We start from the raw sequence: 15,601 nt of genomic DNA, 5'->3' as shown, positions 1-15,601 counted from the left end.
CCTTGAGCATCCTTCCTGTGAGAAGCTGAATGCCCAGGAGCTTGTACAGCAAGGGTATGAGTATTCTTTGTTACTCACTAGTGAATAGATTCCAAGAACAAGTAAATGATCTCCTATGAGGTCTTCTGGCTGGACTTAATTATTCATGAGCTGTCTTGCCAGCTCTGTTTAGTGTTAAAATTTCTCTTACATTTTAAAATCTGCCATCATCTTCTGGATAGAGAGCAAATCAAGAAAGCACAGAGAACATAAGGAAAACCATCATTTCTGGTTTTATATTCTGTTATTAAAAAGAGAATAATTTGGTTATAAATCTTCATCTCATCTCCTCTGATGGCCACAAAAACTGTAAAAGGAAAAATGTACGTAAGCAGAAATTAGTGTGTACTGTTCACTGAAGCATTTGTCTCCAAACGTCACGTCCAGTGTCATCAGTGGGTGGAAGGAGTGGTCCTGGGTTGCTTCCAAAGACTTGCCAGACAGAAGCCCTGCTCTCCAGCAGGGACTGGACAAGACCTGTGCCAGGTACACTCGCGGTCCGTGGCTCCTTCCCTCGCTACCCGCAGTGCCTGGGAAGGGCTCCAACAAACGAGCACTAACAGTGGTGGTCCTCCTCATACCTCTCTCCGCGAGATCCAGACTGACCACGTCAAAGGAAATACCCAGAGATAAAATGCAGGCTTGAAGGGGATAATCAAAAGAAATGCCTGCAACCCACTTTAATTATCTGAAGATATTAAAATGGGATTCCCCCTCTTAGAGTTTTAGCAGAGGTCTCAAAGGCAGATAAATCAGAGGATGCCAGTATTTTCACATCCTGAAGTGAGATGCTGGATCCACTACGAAGATCCATCCAAAAAGTTATGAAACAAATGCAGCTGTAGTCTACCAGGTGCCTGCACCCTGATAAGAAAGGTAAAGAATTCATTTGGAGAGAACTGTCAGGGAGAAAAGGCAGGGAGTTCTCTCCTATCTGAAGTCAAATGAAGAGTGCTTTAAGAACTATTCAGAAGCTTTCAAGTGTCCCCCTGGAATCTAGTGAGGGACATGTTTGCCCGGTGACAGACAGAGAGGGAGACAGAGAGTGAGAGAGAGCACGAGCGGGAGAGTGAGCGAGCAATAGTTGATCTCAAGGGAAAGAGCTCCCTTCTGCTCAGGGTTGGGCCAAGGACTGTGTTCCTGGAAGGCCAGACAGACTCCACAAATGAGTCAGCTGTCAGTCATCTCAAAAGGAAGTATGCCCCGAGAGGCAAATGACTGATCAGAGATCAGAAAGGAGGTAAGTAGGGGAGGTGGGAGGCCCTGTGTGTGGGGAGGGAAACGTATGTAGAATAGGGCTTGGGGTCAGCCAGAAGGAAGCAGCCAGCACAGGTGGTGAAGCCTGTGTAAAAAGAACTGCAGCGAGACGCTTCGAGATGCTCCAGCCTGAGGCTCCAAGGAGACCACAAAGGCCTCAAACATCAACTGCATACAAATCTGAGTTACCTTCTAGTCAAATAGATGGGATTTTCATATGGCCAAGAAGACTGTTCTTATTCTTAAAAGGGGCAATAAAGGTTACAGAATGGGCAGAAGGGCTTATCCAGGGCCAGAAGTCCAGAGCATGGATGTAGAGGGTAGCAAGGAAACAACAGAGTGACAAATAACTAGTCTATTTCTTTTCATAAATCTGGCATCTGGCGCTGAAGGTTTATCATTTACATCCTTTTTCCAATTAGGATGTAAATCTCTCTTCTCTAGGTGTTATTCTTCCCTGCTTCTTGGGTTCCACTGCATCTCCCAGCCTCAGAAAATGTTAAATTTAAAAATAAAAAGGTAATTTGAGAATTGAGTTCATTCAGATTCATTCTTCTTGATCCTTGGATTTTTCTCTACATTAATGGATTTTCAAATCAACTTAATTAATCAATTTAATCTCTTCCACTAAAGCACCTGTTATCTTCTGGAATTCTTCCTAGAACCCAGGACATTCCATCAGCTCTTAAGGGCGGTTTTCCTCCTAAAGTGATTAGAGTAAGTGGGTCCTTAGATTCTTCTGCCTCCGAGATGAGCAAAAGCTCCCATAAGAGTCTCCAGGGAGTACTGAGATTTTTTTTTGGGAGATGTGGGGAAATTTTTTATTTACTTGACTGATTTTGAAAACAGAGAAAATTGTATTGAAAAATCCCTGCTAGCATTTTCAATTCAGCCTTTTGAGATTTAGACATTGTGGCTTTCCCATTTGCAGAAGGGACCAGACTGCCTATTACAAGTTCCCAGATTCGAAAGACGGATCCACAAATAAAAACAACACAGTAAAAATCAAGACATGGCTTTGTTATGCTCCAGAAGGATGACTAGGTTTCCTTATCCACGGCTTACTAGCAAACATGTGACATCACTTGAGTCTCTCTTCCTGAATATCTCATTACTCTCATCTGCTAGTGAAGCTCTCCCAGACAGCGGGGAAGGTGTTCCAAAGAAGAAAAGGATACAGGCTGTGGTTAAGAGGACAAAGAATTAATGAGCTTTGGCTGACCTGAATTCAACTCGTAAGTCGTGATTCATAACCGCATCCTCTCGCTAAGACGGGAAAACAATCTGAGTTATGTATGTTCCCACATTCATCTTTCCTTCTGGCCAGTGTTTGATGAAAGCCCAGGGCAATCATCATGTTCTCCACAGAAGTATATTTATCTCAGTAATAATTTCCACAGCATTGACCACAGCAAGCTGGAAATAGCTAAGCTGTTGGTTACCTGAATTTTAGCCAAGGCTGGTGGATACCAACAGAAAACAAACAGCAACCACAAATACCAACCACCTTTGGATATTGTTGCTGTTATAAATTAGCAAGGGCCGGTAACAGAGCTACATCAGGCCGTTAAAATAGATCTCTGGGAAATTTAACTATGTCTATAAAACATATTCTACTACAGCGATGAACTCATCCATTTTCTGAGAAACAAAAAGTATCACCTAAATCACTATATCACTATACGTTTCACTATACGTCGTGGCTTCCGTGCTTCACGCCATGACGCCATATTGCTGGGTGAGACTGCCTTTTAATGAGGGCTTGCTGGCATTTAAGTAACTCAACCTTTTGGGTGGTCTCCAAGGTACACATGCCTCATCCTAAATTCTGTCCTATAACAAACTGTGTTGTCACACTAAGGGCCTACTGCATGAATAGTATCCACACACAAACCCCACGGAGAAGAAACCTAAGGAGGCACATTCGTAATAGTTAGAAAAGAGAGCACATATTGATTTGTGGATTTTGTTAGTAATTACTCATGCTGCCTTTGACTTCACTGTGGATAAATCTAATTGAAAAAGATTTTTTGCTCTTCAGTGACTACTTACAGGGACATCTTAATCAGGTGTTATTAACAACATAGTTTGTAACTATACAAATAATTATGGGGTCACAAATTCATGACTGTGACCTCAGTAAAGACCAGTGAATAGGAGGAAATGGGGCTGTAAAAGAGAAATCGAATTTAGAAGCCACACCAGAGTTGAAAATAAACACGAGAGACAGTTCTGAATGCTTCTATGACAGGAGAAGGACCTCTTTCTAGAATGGCATAATCTTGTACCCTGCTGGAAGAGACACAATACAACCAAGCAAGTATTCTACTTACTATATTGGTGAAAATAGTAATTTCTTTTCAATTGTCATAAATACACACACACACACACACACACATTTTATAAGAGAAATAAAGTTTTGTTCTTGTAGTTTTTGGAGTTACACTGTGGGGAGTAGTATGATCCTTCAACATGTAGCACTGCTTTCAGAGGGTCTCAGCATTTCTGTTCTGCCCTCCTCACCTTGACCACTCACGATGGAACTTGGCACGGGACCGAGGACCAGAGGACTCAGTTGCCTGATCAACTGTGTTCTTCAACCTATTTCAGTGAGATTAACTCATATTTAATTAACTTGGAATTAACCTCTTGCTTTCTCTCTCGCTTTCTGCACAGCTGAGTGAAAGTAGTATAGAGAGACTTCTGGGTTTCAGCACCAAATCATACTTTACCAGTTGATGTAAGAGTAAGTAGGTATACTGATCCTCTTTGCTCACAAATAAAAATCAGTCCATTGGCTACTCTTCAACACAAGACCAGCACTGGGAACGACTGAAGACATCATATAAGGGGCTGAATGTACTTCAGTAAAATGTATTTCCCAAATGTGCAGGCAATTCCATCTCTCCTCAGATCATACTATGTTCTGAGAACCAAAGACAGGAATATGTCAGAGGTGACATTTTCCTGAGAGAAAGGAGGCCTGAAAGACATCAAGTCCCACTCATTAGCTTACCACTAATTCAGGTGCTTTAAGCAAGAGGCTCTCATAGCTAAGGTAACAACTTTTCAAATCAACACATCTGGACCCTTCAGTTTCTTAAACTCTCTTACCAGTTTTGTGCCTTATAAATGGGTTAGACAACTCATTTTTCCTATCCTGGAACTTTGCTTCTCTTTTTCCTGGGCACTCAGAAGGCTGCATGCCCTGCTGTCCCAGATAGGAGATGCTAGAAGCATCTTCTACATGTGGATACGGTGGAGTCACCCATTTCTTTACCTGCCAGCTGCAGTTCTTTGCCAAGAGATTTCAGTTTAAGTCCTCACCAAAAAATAAATAAATAAATAAATAAATAAATAAATAAATAAATAAATAAATTCACACACTTAAAAATCCTATCTCATTTCTCTGAAGGAGACTGGATGGATGAGTTCATGATTAAAAACCATTAGGCAACATACAAGATTGGATGTACTGATCTCTAAACACAAACTACTTAGATACCATTAAGCCGGCACACTAAAAAAGGTCCTTTTCTCCAGAGATCTGACTTCTAGCTAGGCCCTTGTCTCAGATGAGATGCTTGAGAAGTAGGTGTACTTGCCTTGAAAATAAGTAAAACCCAGCGAGTGGGATGTGGTCAAAACCAACAGAGAAGGGAAGGGCAGTGATGCTGGGTGACCAAGGCCATTAGCTACCTAGGCCAGTGTGGTCCTGGGAAGCGACTGCTCAGAGTGATCTTGTTTCTCCGAAGAAGGTACTGAGTCAACAGGTGGATGACCCAAACGCTGTTACATCATATGTAGATTTCTGCTCATTCTCTTTCTTCCTGGGCAATCAAGTGGGGAGGATGCATAGTGGAACATGTGCTGGTTCTCCCCCGACTGCCAGGGGTCTCTGTTCCAATCAGTTCTCTTTGGGCTTACAGTGTCTCTGTCTTTCAATAATGCTCCTGGTTTTCTAAATGCTTCTTATGGATATCAACGAAGAATGGGATGTTATGCCACGCTTAAAATGGGAGACCTGGAATGAAATTCTAATGGGTATGTCCTCAGCAGACAGAAACACAGATAAAGAACTCACAACTCTAGAATACAGTCCCTGGGGTGGACAGAAGATTCGTTGGCTTGCAACAGTGCTGAGTAGATTTGCAGCCCTAGTAAGGTTTTACTATCATTGTTCTCCTCTTGTTAAAAGAATCTCAAACAATGATAATGTTTAAATTTATTATATCCATCGACATCAACATATTTATAAATATGTATATGTACTGTATACGTATCACTATGTGTGCAAACATACATTAGTTTATGTACATGTTGCATATCCATATATGTGTATATATACTATGTGTATTTGCATATCTGTGTCAAATTCCCAAGGTTCAATATCATTTCCAAAGGATAATTCTTTATTTCTAAATTATTTAACTGAAACAGAACTGAAATTTCATCCATTAGAAAAATATATCAACATGTCTTGCTTTATCAGTCTACCTGAGGTGCTGAGGACTATCACAGTGCTATCACTTTGGAAATCCATCCCTCAGATGCTCGCAGCTCTGAGATGGCATCTTTGTGGTCCAAGCTCTAAGTGTCTGCTGTCTACAACTCCCCTCCTTTTATGGCCCTTTCCAAGGGCTCCAATGGAAACCAGTTTGATTCTAACTGTGTTGATTCTAGTTTTCCACTCATTCTATTGTAATCTCTTTAATAAGCAGGGATCGAGAATGATTAAGAAAATCTTGGGGAAGAAGAGTCACAATGGGGTCTTGTCTTGACATTAAATTAATGGGGTCTGTCTTGTCTTGACATTAAAATATATTGTCAGACTAAAATAATTAATACAGCATCCAACTGGTATAAGGAAAGGGGCAGAGCAACAAACACACTAGTTAGCCATAGTATGTAGAAAACAGCTTGTACAGTATAAATCCAATTTAGTGTAAAAATATTCGGATGTATGAATAAAAAGGTAACAGCGTTGTCTCCAGGTTGTGCAATTTTGGGTTCTTGGTTATTTCCTTGATTTACATTATTTTTGTAAAAGGGAAAAACAAAGAAACGACAGGAAAATAAAGCTAAGTGTGAAAATGTAAATCGTAAACTGGGAAAAAAGATTTGAAACGAGTAAGGCAGTATTTTAAATAGTCTTAACATACAAAACATTGAAATTCATACCAGATAGGCAAAGAACATAAAAAATATTGGGTTGAAATACTATCTAAAAACAGTAATCATTAAAAATGCTTAACCACACAAGTAATCAAATAAATAGAAAATTAAAACTTTAAGTTACAATTTTCTCAAATTAGCAAAGATTAAAAATAACCCATAACAGTAAAAGTTAATGAAGACTCAATCAGTTGGGCATTCCCATATGTTGCTTTAAATGATACTACAAGGCCCAAATCCTTTATCTGAAATCTGGAGTTGTGTTTCAGACTTCAGAATTCTTTAGATTTTAAAGAAAGTATACATATTATGTATTAAATACAACCTCTAGACAGGTGAGGGGCTGTACCCCTTAATCAAACACATTAATATTTCTGCAGTTAAGCTTGTAAATATTCAAAAGAAGAGGAATAAATGAAAGATTAAAAGCAACCTCATTTCTGTTGATGACAGTTTTGACAACAAAATGAGTTTAGGTCAGACTCTGTGGTGAAATGAGTTATGAAAAAATTCATGGGTTTCAGAACTTTTGAGATTCCAAAATTGTTGATAATTATTTCTGAACTGTTCCATACAATCTTCCTGAAAATCTACTTGGCTATGTGATTATACATTTATTATTTTTTAATGTTTATTTTTGAGAGAGACAGAGTATGAGTGGGGTAGAGGCAGAGAGAGAGGGAGACACAGAATCCAAAGTAGGGTCTAGGTTCTGAGCTGACAGCAGGGAGCCTGATGCCGGGCATGAACTCATGAGCCGTGAGATCATGACCTGAGCCGAAGTTAGACACTTAATTGACTGAGCCACCCAGGCACCCCTACAAATTTAGACTTTAAAAACTTCATAACTTTTGACCTACTTCTAGGAAGAACTTAACAGATATGCAGACAAAAGAGTTGTGCTCAAGGATGTCCATCATAATTTTATTTATAAAGATAAAAATGGAATTAGCACAAAAGTCTAACAATAAAGTAATGGCTATATTATGGGACAACCAAATGACTGGCTATAAAAATTGTTTTTGAGGAGGATACTTAAGGAGTCAGGAAAAGGCTCATTATGTATGGCTGAATGGAAAATAATGAAGACATAAAACTTCATATTGAGTGTGATGTCAATTAACAAAGCCTCATGGGGTGCGTGGGTGACACAGTCAGTTGAGCGTCCAGCTCTTGATTTTGGCTCAGGTAACAATCCCAAAGTTGTGGGATCAAGCCCCACGTTGGGCTCCGTGCTGAGCGTGTAGCATGCTTAAGATTCTCTCTCTGCCCCTCTCTCCTGCTCACGTTCTCTCTCAAAAAAAAAAAAAAAAAAAGAAAGAAAGAAAAAAAAAGCTCCCAAAATGTGTAGAATAAAAGACTTGAAACTAATAGCAGAGATTATAGTTACACATTGGGATTGTGACGTTGTTTTATTTAGAACTATATCTCATAAATTTTTAATAATGAGGATGTAATTTTTTTTTCAACGTTTATTTATTTTTGGGACAGAGAGAGACAGAGCATGAACGGGGGAGGGGCAGAGAGAGGGATACACAGACTCGGAAACAGGCTCCAGGTTCTGAGCCATCAGCCCAGAGCCTGACGCGGGGCTCGAACTCATGGACCGTGAGATCATGACCTGGCTGAAGTCGGACGCTTAACCGACTGCGCCACCCAGGCGCCCCGAGGATGTAATTTTTAAAACAATTATTAAAACAAGGATCTACATAAGATTGATGTTATTCATCTTATTTGAAGACATTATAAAACCCTTGGTGGTAGGTAGGTATTCAATGACTATCCACGGAGTTAGTGATCCTGGATTGCTCTCCTGCTTTCAACATCATTTTGGCGGGGGAGGGGGAGCGGGGGGGGGCAGTCTGGCTTATGATGTGGAAGTCATGAGGGACACTCCCTTGCTCCCTGGCTCACACGAGTGGTGGGGAGGTGGGCTAACAGCCACTCCCCATGAAATCACAGCCATCACTTACTTGACACCTGCTGAGAAGCTCACCACGGGGAAGAAGAGCCCATCTGTGTTGAAGTTCTCAAACATCCCCTGCACAGGCTGCCCGTTGATGCGGAAAGAGATGCTGGGCACCCCGAGGTCGAGGCAACAGCTTACCACGTCGTCTGATCTCAGGAGGTGCTGGTTGATGGAGGCCACGGCTCTGGGTATGCGGCCTGGTGAGCAAAGAACAAGAAGGTGTTGTGGGACTCTAGAGAAGGCTCTCACAGTGGGAGGTAGGGAGGTATGATGGCACACAGGAGGTCTGGATATGCTCCTGCATTTGCAATTCAACTTGGCTTTCCCAGTGTGAGGGGAGCAGTGAGAAATGATTTCCGGAGCTTGTGAGTGGGCAGCCCAAAACGAGAGGAGTCTCAGAGGAAACTCAAACTGCCAGGAATGAGAACAAACATGAATTCAACCCCCTCAGTGTGTGTTCAGATTCTGGCCTGGTGTCTAAATTAACGAACAGATTGCTTTGCTGGTTGTGGGTCCTGCAGTGTGAGTGCGCGTGTGTGCGTGGGTTTACTCTCAGATGCCCAAAGATCTAGCCCTCTTCCATTTCCTGTAAAAGATATGGCCACTCTGGCACTGGACGCAGGAGCCATCAAAGTGAGTAACAGCAAGGTCATCCAGCCATTAAACTATGCAGCATAGTTTACTTGTTTTAAAGAATTCTATTAGTTCACATAAGCAGTGAAACAGAGGGTCAGTTGTACACTGTGTTGATGACTTTTGTCATTACTGTGTATCTCTTTAATAGGATGATTTATCATTGCCTGACCTAACTTACAGTCATGAGAAAATCACCTCTCGGGATTTTTGTGTCACACCATCTCATTCTGGAAGTTCTAAAAGTAAATTATCCTAACTCCCTCACCCATCTCCCTACCACGGTTACAATTCTATTGGCAAGAGAGCAATGAAGAGGCAGAATTTAGGTATTAAAATGGACTTTCAGGCAACAAAAATTATAAAAATGTATCTTATTTTTTGATGACAGAAGTAATACATATTCATTATAAATGTTCATTGTATACAAAAATATAAACAAAGAAAAAAAGTTAACTCAATAAAAAATGCTTCCACTTTCACACACACATACACACTTTTCATCCAAACTAGGATTCTGTGGGTTTTGTGACTTTTTCTCTACCTATCGTATTATAAATATTTGATTGTATAATGGAATATTCACTAGAAACTGCATTTTAATGGCTTCATCATATGCCATAAGGTAATTAAAAACCCCCTTATGATGGGTATGTGAGTTGTTTATAAATTTTGTATGCACATCTATGCTATATAATCTTTCTAATCTCAGCTATGAATTATTTAATGTTTCCAGTGGGTAGTGCTATTCTAGTAGGTTCTAAATTAAGTGGTGGATTTTAAAATAGCGAGGGGCACCTGGGTGGCTCAGTCAGTTCAGCGGCCGACTTTGGTTCAGGTCATGATCTCACAGCTTTTGAGTTTGAGCCCCGCGTCGGGCCCTGTGCTGACAGCTCAGAGCCTGGAGCCTGTTTTGGATTCTGTGTCTCTGTCTCTCTGTCTCTCTCTGTCTCTCTCTGTCTCTCTCTGCCCCCCCCAGCTGTCACTATCTCTGTCTCTCTCAAAAATAAATAAACATTAAAAAAATTTTTTTTAAATAGTGAAACTACTACACTATCCTTAATAAAAAAAAAAATATTAAGTATCCCCTTCTGGTTATTGTGGGCAACTGACAAAACCATATTGTATTTCCCCCCACCCTTGTACAAACGTGAATGAGGCTCTATGTGGTACCAGACACCAGGCTGGGGATCAAGGTCTGAAGACCCAGTTCCTGCTCCTAATAAATCCATAATCTGGTGGGAAATAAACATTCAAATAAAGAATTACCATTCAGTCTAGTTAATGGAATGAAGGTGTACACAAGGTGATGCTTCTAAGATACAGGAAGGTGCCAAATCAGCCCAGGAGCATGGGACAAGAGTCAAAGATCCACTATATAAGAAAGACTACTTCTTACAGAAGAATAGTTTATACAGAAGGATGGAGGAGACCTACCTGTGTGCGGCAGGTGTGGGGACGGATAGGAGCTTGGGGAGTAGATGCAGAACACAGCCGGACTGGACACACAACTTGGACTGTTTGCACCACACCAGGTGCAATGACACAAAATAAAGTACGCAAGGCACATAAGCCTGAGACAGCCCCAGACTCGGTTTTTGTAACCTTGCTTCATTCCTGAGAATGAGGAACAGGTTCCTTTGAAACACAGCAATCTAAGCCAAATTCTAAGACTGCAGAGGTTTGACACCTTTCCAATTTCTCTGAGGAGACCGAGAGCCCTTGGTTCCTTTTATGGAGTTGAGGTATCCCAGGTCCCAATTATCTTTTCTCCCTTATCATAATCAAGTCCGTTATGAAAGGAATCTATGATATTAAAACTCAGCCAATCTTGCTACAACGGTCTCATTCTCAGTATTTCTTATTTTCCCATTAAAAACCAATCTTTTCTGCTTCAGTTGTTTCTTTCTCCTTTAGTTTAACTTCTGGATAATATCACTGTAGTCATTTGAAAAAAAAATCCCAAGAGATTTCTGTGAATTTGGGAAAACCAAGAAGCCACTGAAATGCTCGGTTGGTCAACTAGCTTTATTTTTTTCAATGTTTATTTTTGAGAGAGACAGAGACAGAGCATGAGTGGGGGAGGGTGCACAGAGAGAGAGACAGACAGACAGACAGACAGACATGGAATCTGAAGCAGGCTGCAGTCTCCGAGCTGACCGCACAGAGCCTGACACAGGGCTTGAACGCATGAACCACGAGATCATGACCTGAGCCAAAGTCGGACGCCCAACCAACTGAGCCACCCAGGCGCCCCGGTCAACTAACTTTCAAGGTATTCAGATCCTTGCTGGCTAAAAATACAAATGAGAAGGTCCTTTACTGTTCTGAGACTCACATAAACTAGGACAAACTGACAGTGTTGAATTGTGATGCCAGCGCCCGCTCGTCCTAGCTGCTCAAAGTGCACTGTTGGCTTCCCTGCCGGCCAGAACCTCGGCCAGTAAAGACAGAGAGCAGCTTTCACGAGGGATACTCTTCATCTACAGCAGTGCTTTGATGCCATCGGAAGCTGAGTTCCAAGCTTTATTTAGCCCTTAAGATGCCATAGTTGCCAAGTGCCTTCCCGAAGAATGGCAGCCGAGAGCATTTCTCCTGTCTAGTTCCCTCCCTTGGTGGAAAACAACAACCAGGATGAGCAATTATACCCTTGTGGTAAACACCACTGCCTTTTACAAAACTCCTTTATTCTAAAAGAATGGGCACCGAGTAGAAGATCATCAGTAGGCCAAGTGAAATCATGGTTTGAGCCTATTTTTAAAACATATGCAGAATACAGAGTTGGGACTGATACTATCCAGAAACTAAAGGGAGACAGTGGATAATTACTGGATAGGAAGCATGTACTTAGTGATTACTTAGAGCAATGGTTTGGGAAGTCTATTGGAATAAAAAAAACCCATTTCATATAATGTTCATGTTGTAAAATATCATCTGATAAGGTATATGTAGTTTTAAAATGGGAGCAGCGTGAAGGGTCTCAAGCTAGAAAACAAGGGAATTGTGCAATGGCTTTTACACACTGTTTTATAAATCTGTTCTCATCTACAAGAAGAAATCTCTAGCCCCATGAGGGCTTTCCAGGCTCCAAATGATTCAGAAGGGTCCTGTACCCCACATTTAAACAACATACTTGTCCTTTAAATTGCTCTGTAGTGAGGTGGCATTGTGGCAGGGAGCAGAAGTGGATCACAGAGGGCTGAGTTCAATTCCAAGTCTTTGTCTGTTACCTGAAGCTGGGCATGTAATTTTACCAGAAAATCAGATTCCACCTCTATAAAATGGGTACCGTGTTGCCCACACTATTGTTGTTAAGAGTTGTTTGTAAGGTACCGTAATTATTCCCGGGACTTCAATGAAACAAATGACTGATGTCCTGTATGCCACTCAAAAGGTTTAGCCTGTAGCAATAACTGGGCATTTCTAGAACCAGACTCTCTGGGCTAGAGTCCTGGCTCTGTCACTTACTGTCTGACCTCGGGCAAATCACTTACCTTTGCCAACTCAAGTTTCTTCATTTGTCAAGTGAAAATAGCGTCATGAGGTTGTTTGAGTTTTGGATGAATTATTCCCTTAAGAGGGATTAGAAGCGTGCCTGACACATCATAACCCACAGTAAGTACTATTATTGCTTTTGTTTCTGAAGCTCTAGAAACTTTAATTACTAGGCTAACAGTAGAGAAGAATGTCAGAACACTGTAGGAATGTCTTTGGTATTATAATGAAAAAATAACACTATGGAGAATCATGGCATTGAGGGCTGAGTCCAGAAAGAGACTCGAAAAGTCACTGTATTGGGTTAATAAAAATGAGTAAGACCCTTTGGTGAAGAGAATGCTCAAAAATAGTCACTTTCAAGTATGTTTCACGTATGTGACCCTTTAGAACAACCAACAGAAGGGCTAGTCCATAGAAAGGAAAGCAAAGGAGTTACAAAGTCTAAGTCTCTGTAATCCTAGCCACAGCCCACCCAAACAGGCTGGGGAGTCCTGTAGCCTCTCTTTGTCTGAATAAACTGCCCCTGGCTCAGAGGTCTGGGCCTACCTTAAGGTCCCGGGAAGATCAGAAAGGCCATTCCAAAGCAGCATTGTAAGATAAAGGAAAATCTCACTTTATCATAGGCTGCACATCTTCAAATAGGCCCAAGGACACATTCCTGCAGGATTTAGCCTCTTCTGATGAGTAATGTAGGCAACTGATCAGCATTTCCACTGCCCCAGGCACTGCAGAATTTGGCACTATCACGCAAACACAAACACTCTGGCATTCGGAAGGAGAGAGGATCCAAACACGTAGAAATGCTGGTGTTCTTTAGCCACTCCTTGGGTCCTCTTCACAGAGCAGCAGCAGGGCTGGAAGGGTCTGAGTCACAGTGGGGTGTGCCTCCACAGCTCAGTGCTGGGACTCCTCTCAGGAGGGAGACAGGTAAAGACCCTCTCATACAAATGTGATTGTTGAGCTAAATGATTTAAAAGTTTAAAAAGCCAGACATCATAATAAATCAGGAAATGCAATTTTACTCCATTCATTTCCTGCATCACTTATCACTCGGGAAGGTAGATTCCTCTGCTTATTCCAACTGCACAAGGGGAAAAGGTATTAAAAGGGAAACGTAGACAGATTTCTTTCTGCGAAACTGTCCCCCCAGCCAGGAACATACTACAGGAAGCTCTGAGTCGAATTCATCCCAACGGCAGCCCCAAAAGGCTACATGAAGGCTATGTCAGGAGAGGAAAAGCAATGCCAGGACCAGAAAAGAACCCATCCTCAGAAAGGAAACTCCCAGTGGCTAAGCTGACTCAGGAGCCTGTTAGGAGGGTTAAGATGGGGGATAGATCTACAGCTGATGCTTGAAAGTGGCTTCACAGACTTTGGTGGCTAAAAAGACCCATGAAGACTGCTTTTTCCTTACATAGAGAAAAAGCTCATTCATCATCCCAGGAGGTCACCTGAAACTTCCCTTCCTGTGGTGCCTGGGTGACTGGGTTGAGCGTCCGACTTCGGCTCAGGTCGTGATCTCACGGTTTGTGAGCTCAAGCCCCATATCAGGCTCTGCGCTGACGGCTCGGAGCCTGGAGCCTGCTTTGGATTCCGTGTCTCGCTCACTCTCTCTCTGCACCCCCTCCCCCTGTCCCCGATGTGCACTCTGTCTCTCAAAAATAGACGTTGAAAAAAAAAAAAAAAAGAAACATCCTTTCCCATTCAGCATGGGACTCAGGTAGTTCCCCTGAGGATGGGCTGGTCTCCAGTGAGGTACCCACAACTCTGGACATGGTCTTTATGATTACAGTGGACCCCACAGACAACGAGGGATGGGAAATCGCATTTACTGGGTAGCTAATGTGTCATGAACTTCATGTTCCTTACCTCATTTAAATTTCGTAAGAGCCTATGTATCTTCATTTTATCTGAGGAAACCAAGTCTCTGAGCCCAGAATAAAAAAAAAATCAGTAAACAGAAGCACTGGGATTCAAACCCAGGTGCAACTCCAAAGCCATGCTGTTTCTTCTTGACTCTTCCCAGTGACTACATGTTAGGGGCACTATAATTCCTACCAATAACGACAGTATCTACTGTGCTTTATTTATTTATTTAAAAAAATTTTTTTTAACGTTTATTTATTTTTGAGACAGAGACAGAGCATGAACGGGGGAGGGTCAGAGAGAGAGGGAGACATAGAATCTGAAACAGGCTCCAGGCTCTGAGCTGGCAGCACAGAGCCCTACACGGGGCTCGAACTCACGGACCGCGAGATCATGACCTGAGCCGAGGTCGGCCGCTTAACCGACTGAGCCACCCAGGCGCCCCTCTACTGTGCTTTAATAAGTACATTAAAGACCAGTTCGAGGCAGTAGCTTAGTTCATACATACAGATGAGTTTAAAGTTAATGGACTTGGGCATTTATATCTCAAGGAAAAGGAGAAAACTTGTCAGGAGGAGTTCCCAGTAGGTCTCCCTAGCCACCCTCCCTTATATCCTGCAGTAAGTTGGAGTATTGTTTCCATTTCATTTCTTCATCCAACAATTATCCTTTCATCAGATAGTCCGAGATACAGTGGTGTCCTGGTGGGAGTCATTAACAGAAACCTTATTTCTTCAACTGGAACACATGTTGGCATATTTACCCGCAGTGCCTTCTGCCAGATATATGTTCCCTGTGTGCTGGCTGGGGAATTCAGAATGATGCCAGACCCAAGGAAGCTTTGTGTTTTAATGAGCACGAGACGTGTCAATCTTGCTGACACTGGTCTCTCCACATCTCATCAGATGCTGAGGACTGAGGGGGTGAGGTTCTCTGAATGTACCTATATGGCATTGTATTACTAAGTGTGGGTCACGTTCAGAGAGCCACAATCAGCTCCTGAAATGCAGAGTCCCAAGTCCCTTTCCCCTGTCATCTATTACCAATCAGAAGGGCCAATGCTCGTGATGACTGGTGTGGGCTCGGCGCATCTGGCTTCCCAGTCTTCTGCTGAGAAAGGACAAGAGGGATGACGAGCATGTGGCATGCTCCGGGAATGGTACA

At 42.1% G+C, this 15,601-nt stretch overlaps 1 protein-coding gene across 1 annotated transcript in view; it reads right to left on the bottom strand.

Annotated features, from left to right (window-relative positions):
• RYR3 (ryanodine receptor 3) overlaps positions 1–15,601 on the bottom strand; it is a 451,654-nt gene that overhangs the window by 221,071 nt on the left and 214,982 nt on the right. Inside the window, exon 19 of the mRNA XM_043554522.1 lies at positions 8,445–8,637. Coding sequence (XP_043410457.1) covers positions 8,445–8,637 — 193 coding nt within the window. The remainder of the gene's footprint in view (positions 1–8,444; positions 8,638–15,601) is intronic.

The sequence above is a fragment of the Prionailurus bengalensis genome, chromosome B3, assembly GCF_016509475.1.
Source record: "Prionailurus bengalensis isolate Pbe53 chromosome B3, Fcat_Pben_1.1_paternal_pri, whole genome shotgun sequence".
Lineage (NCBI taxonomy): Eukaryota > Metazoa > Chordata > Mammalia > Carnivora > Felidae > Prionailurus > Prionailurus bengalensis.
The sequence above is the reverse complement of the archived record's forward strand: the minus strand, read 5'-3'. Positions and strand labels throughout refer to the sequence as shown.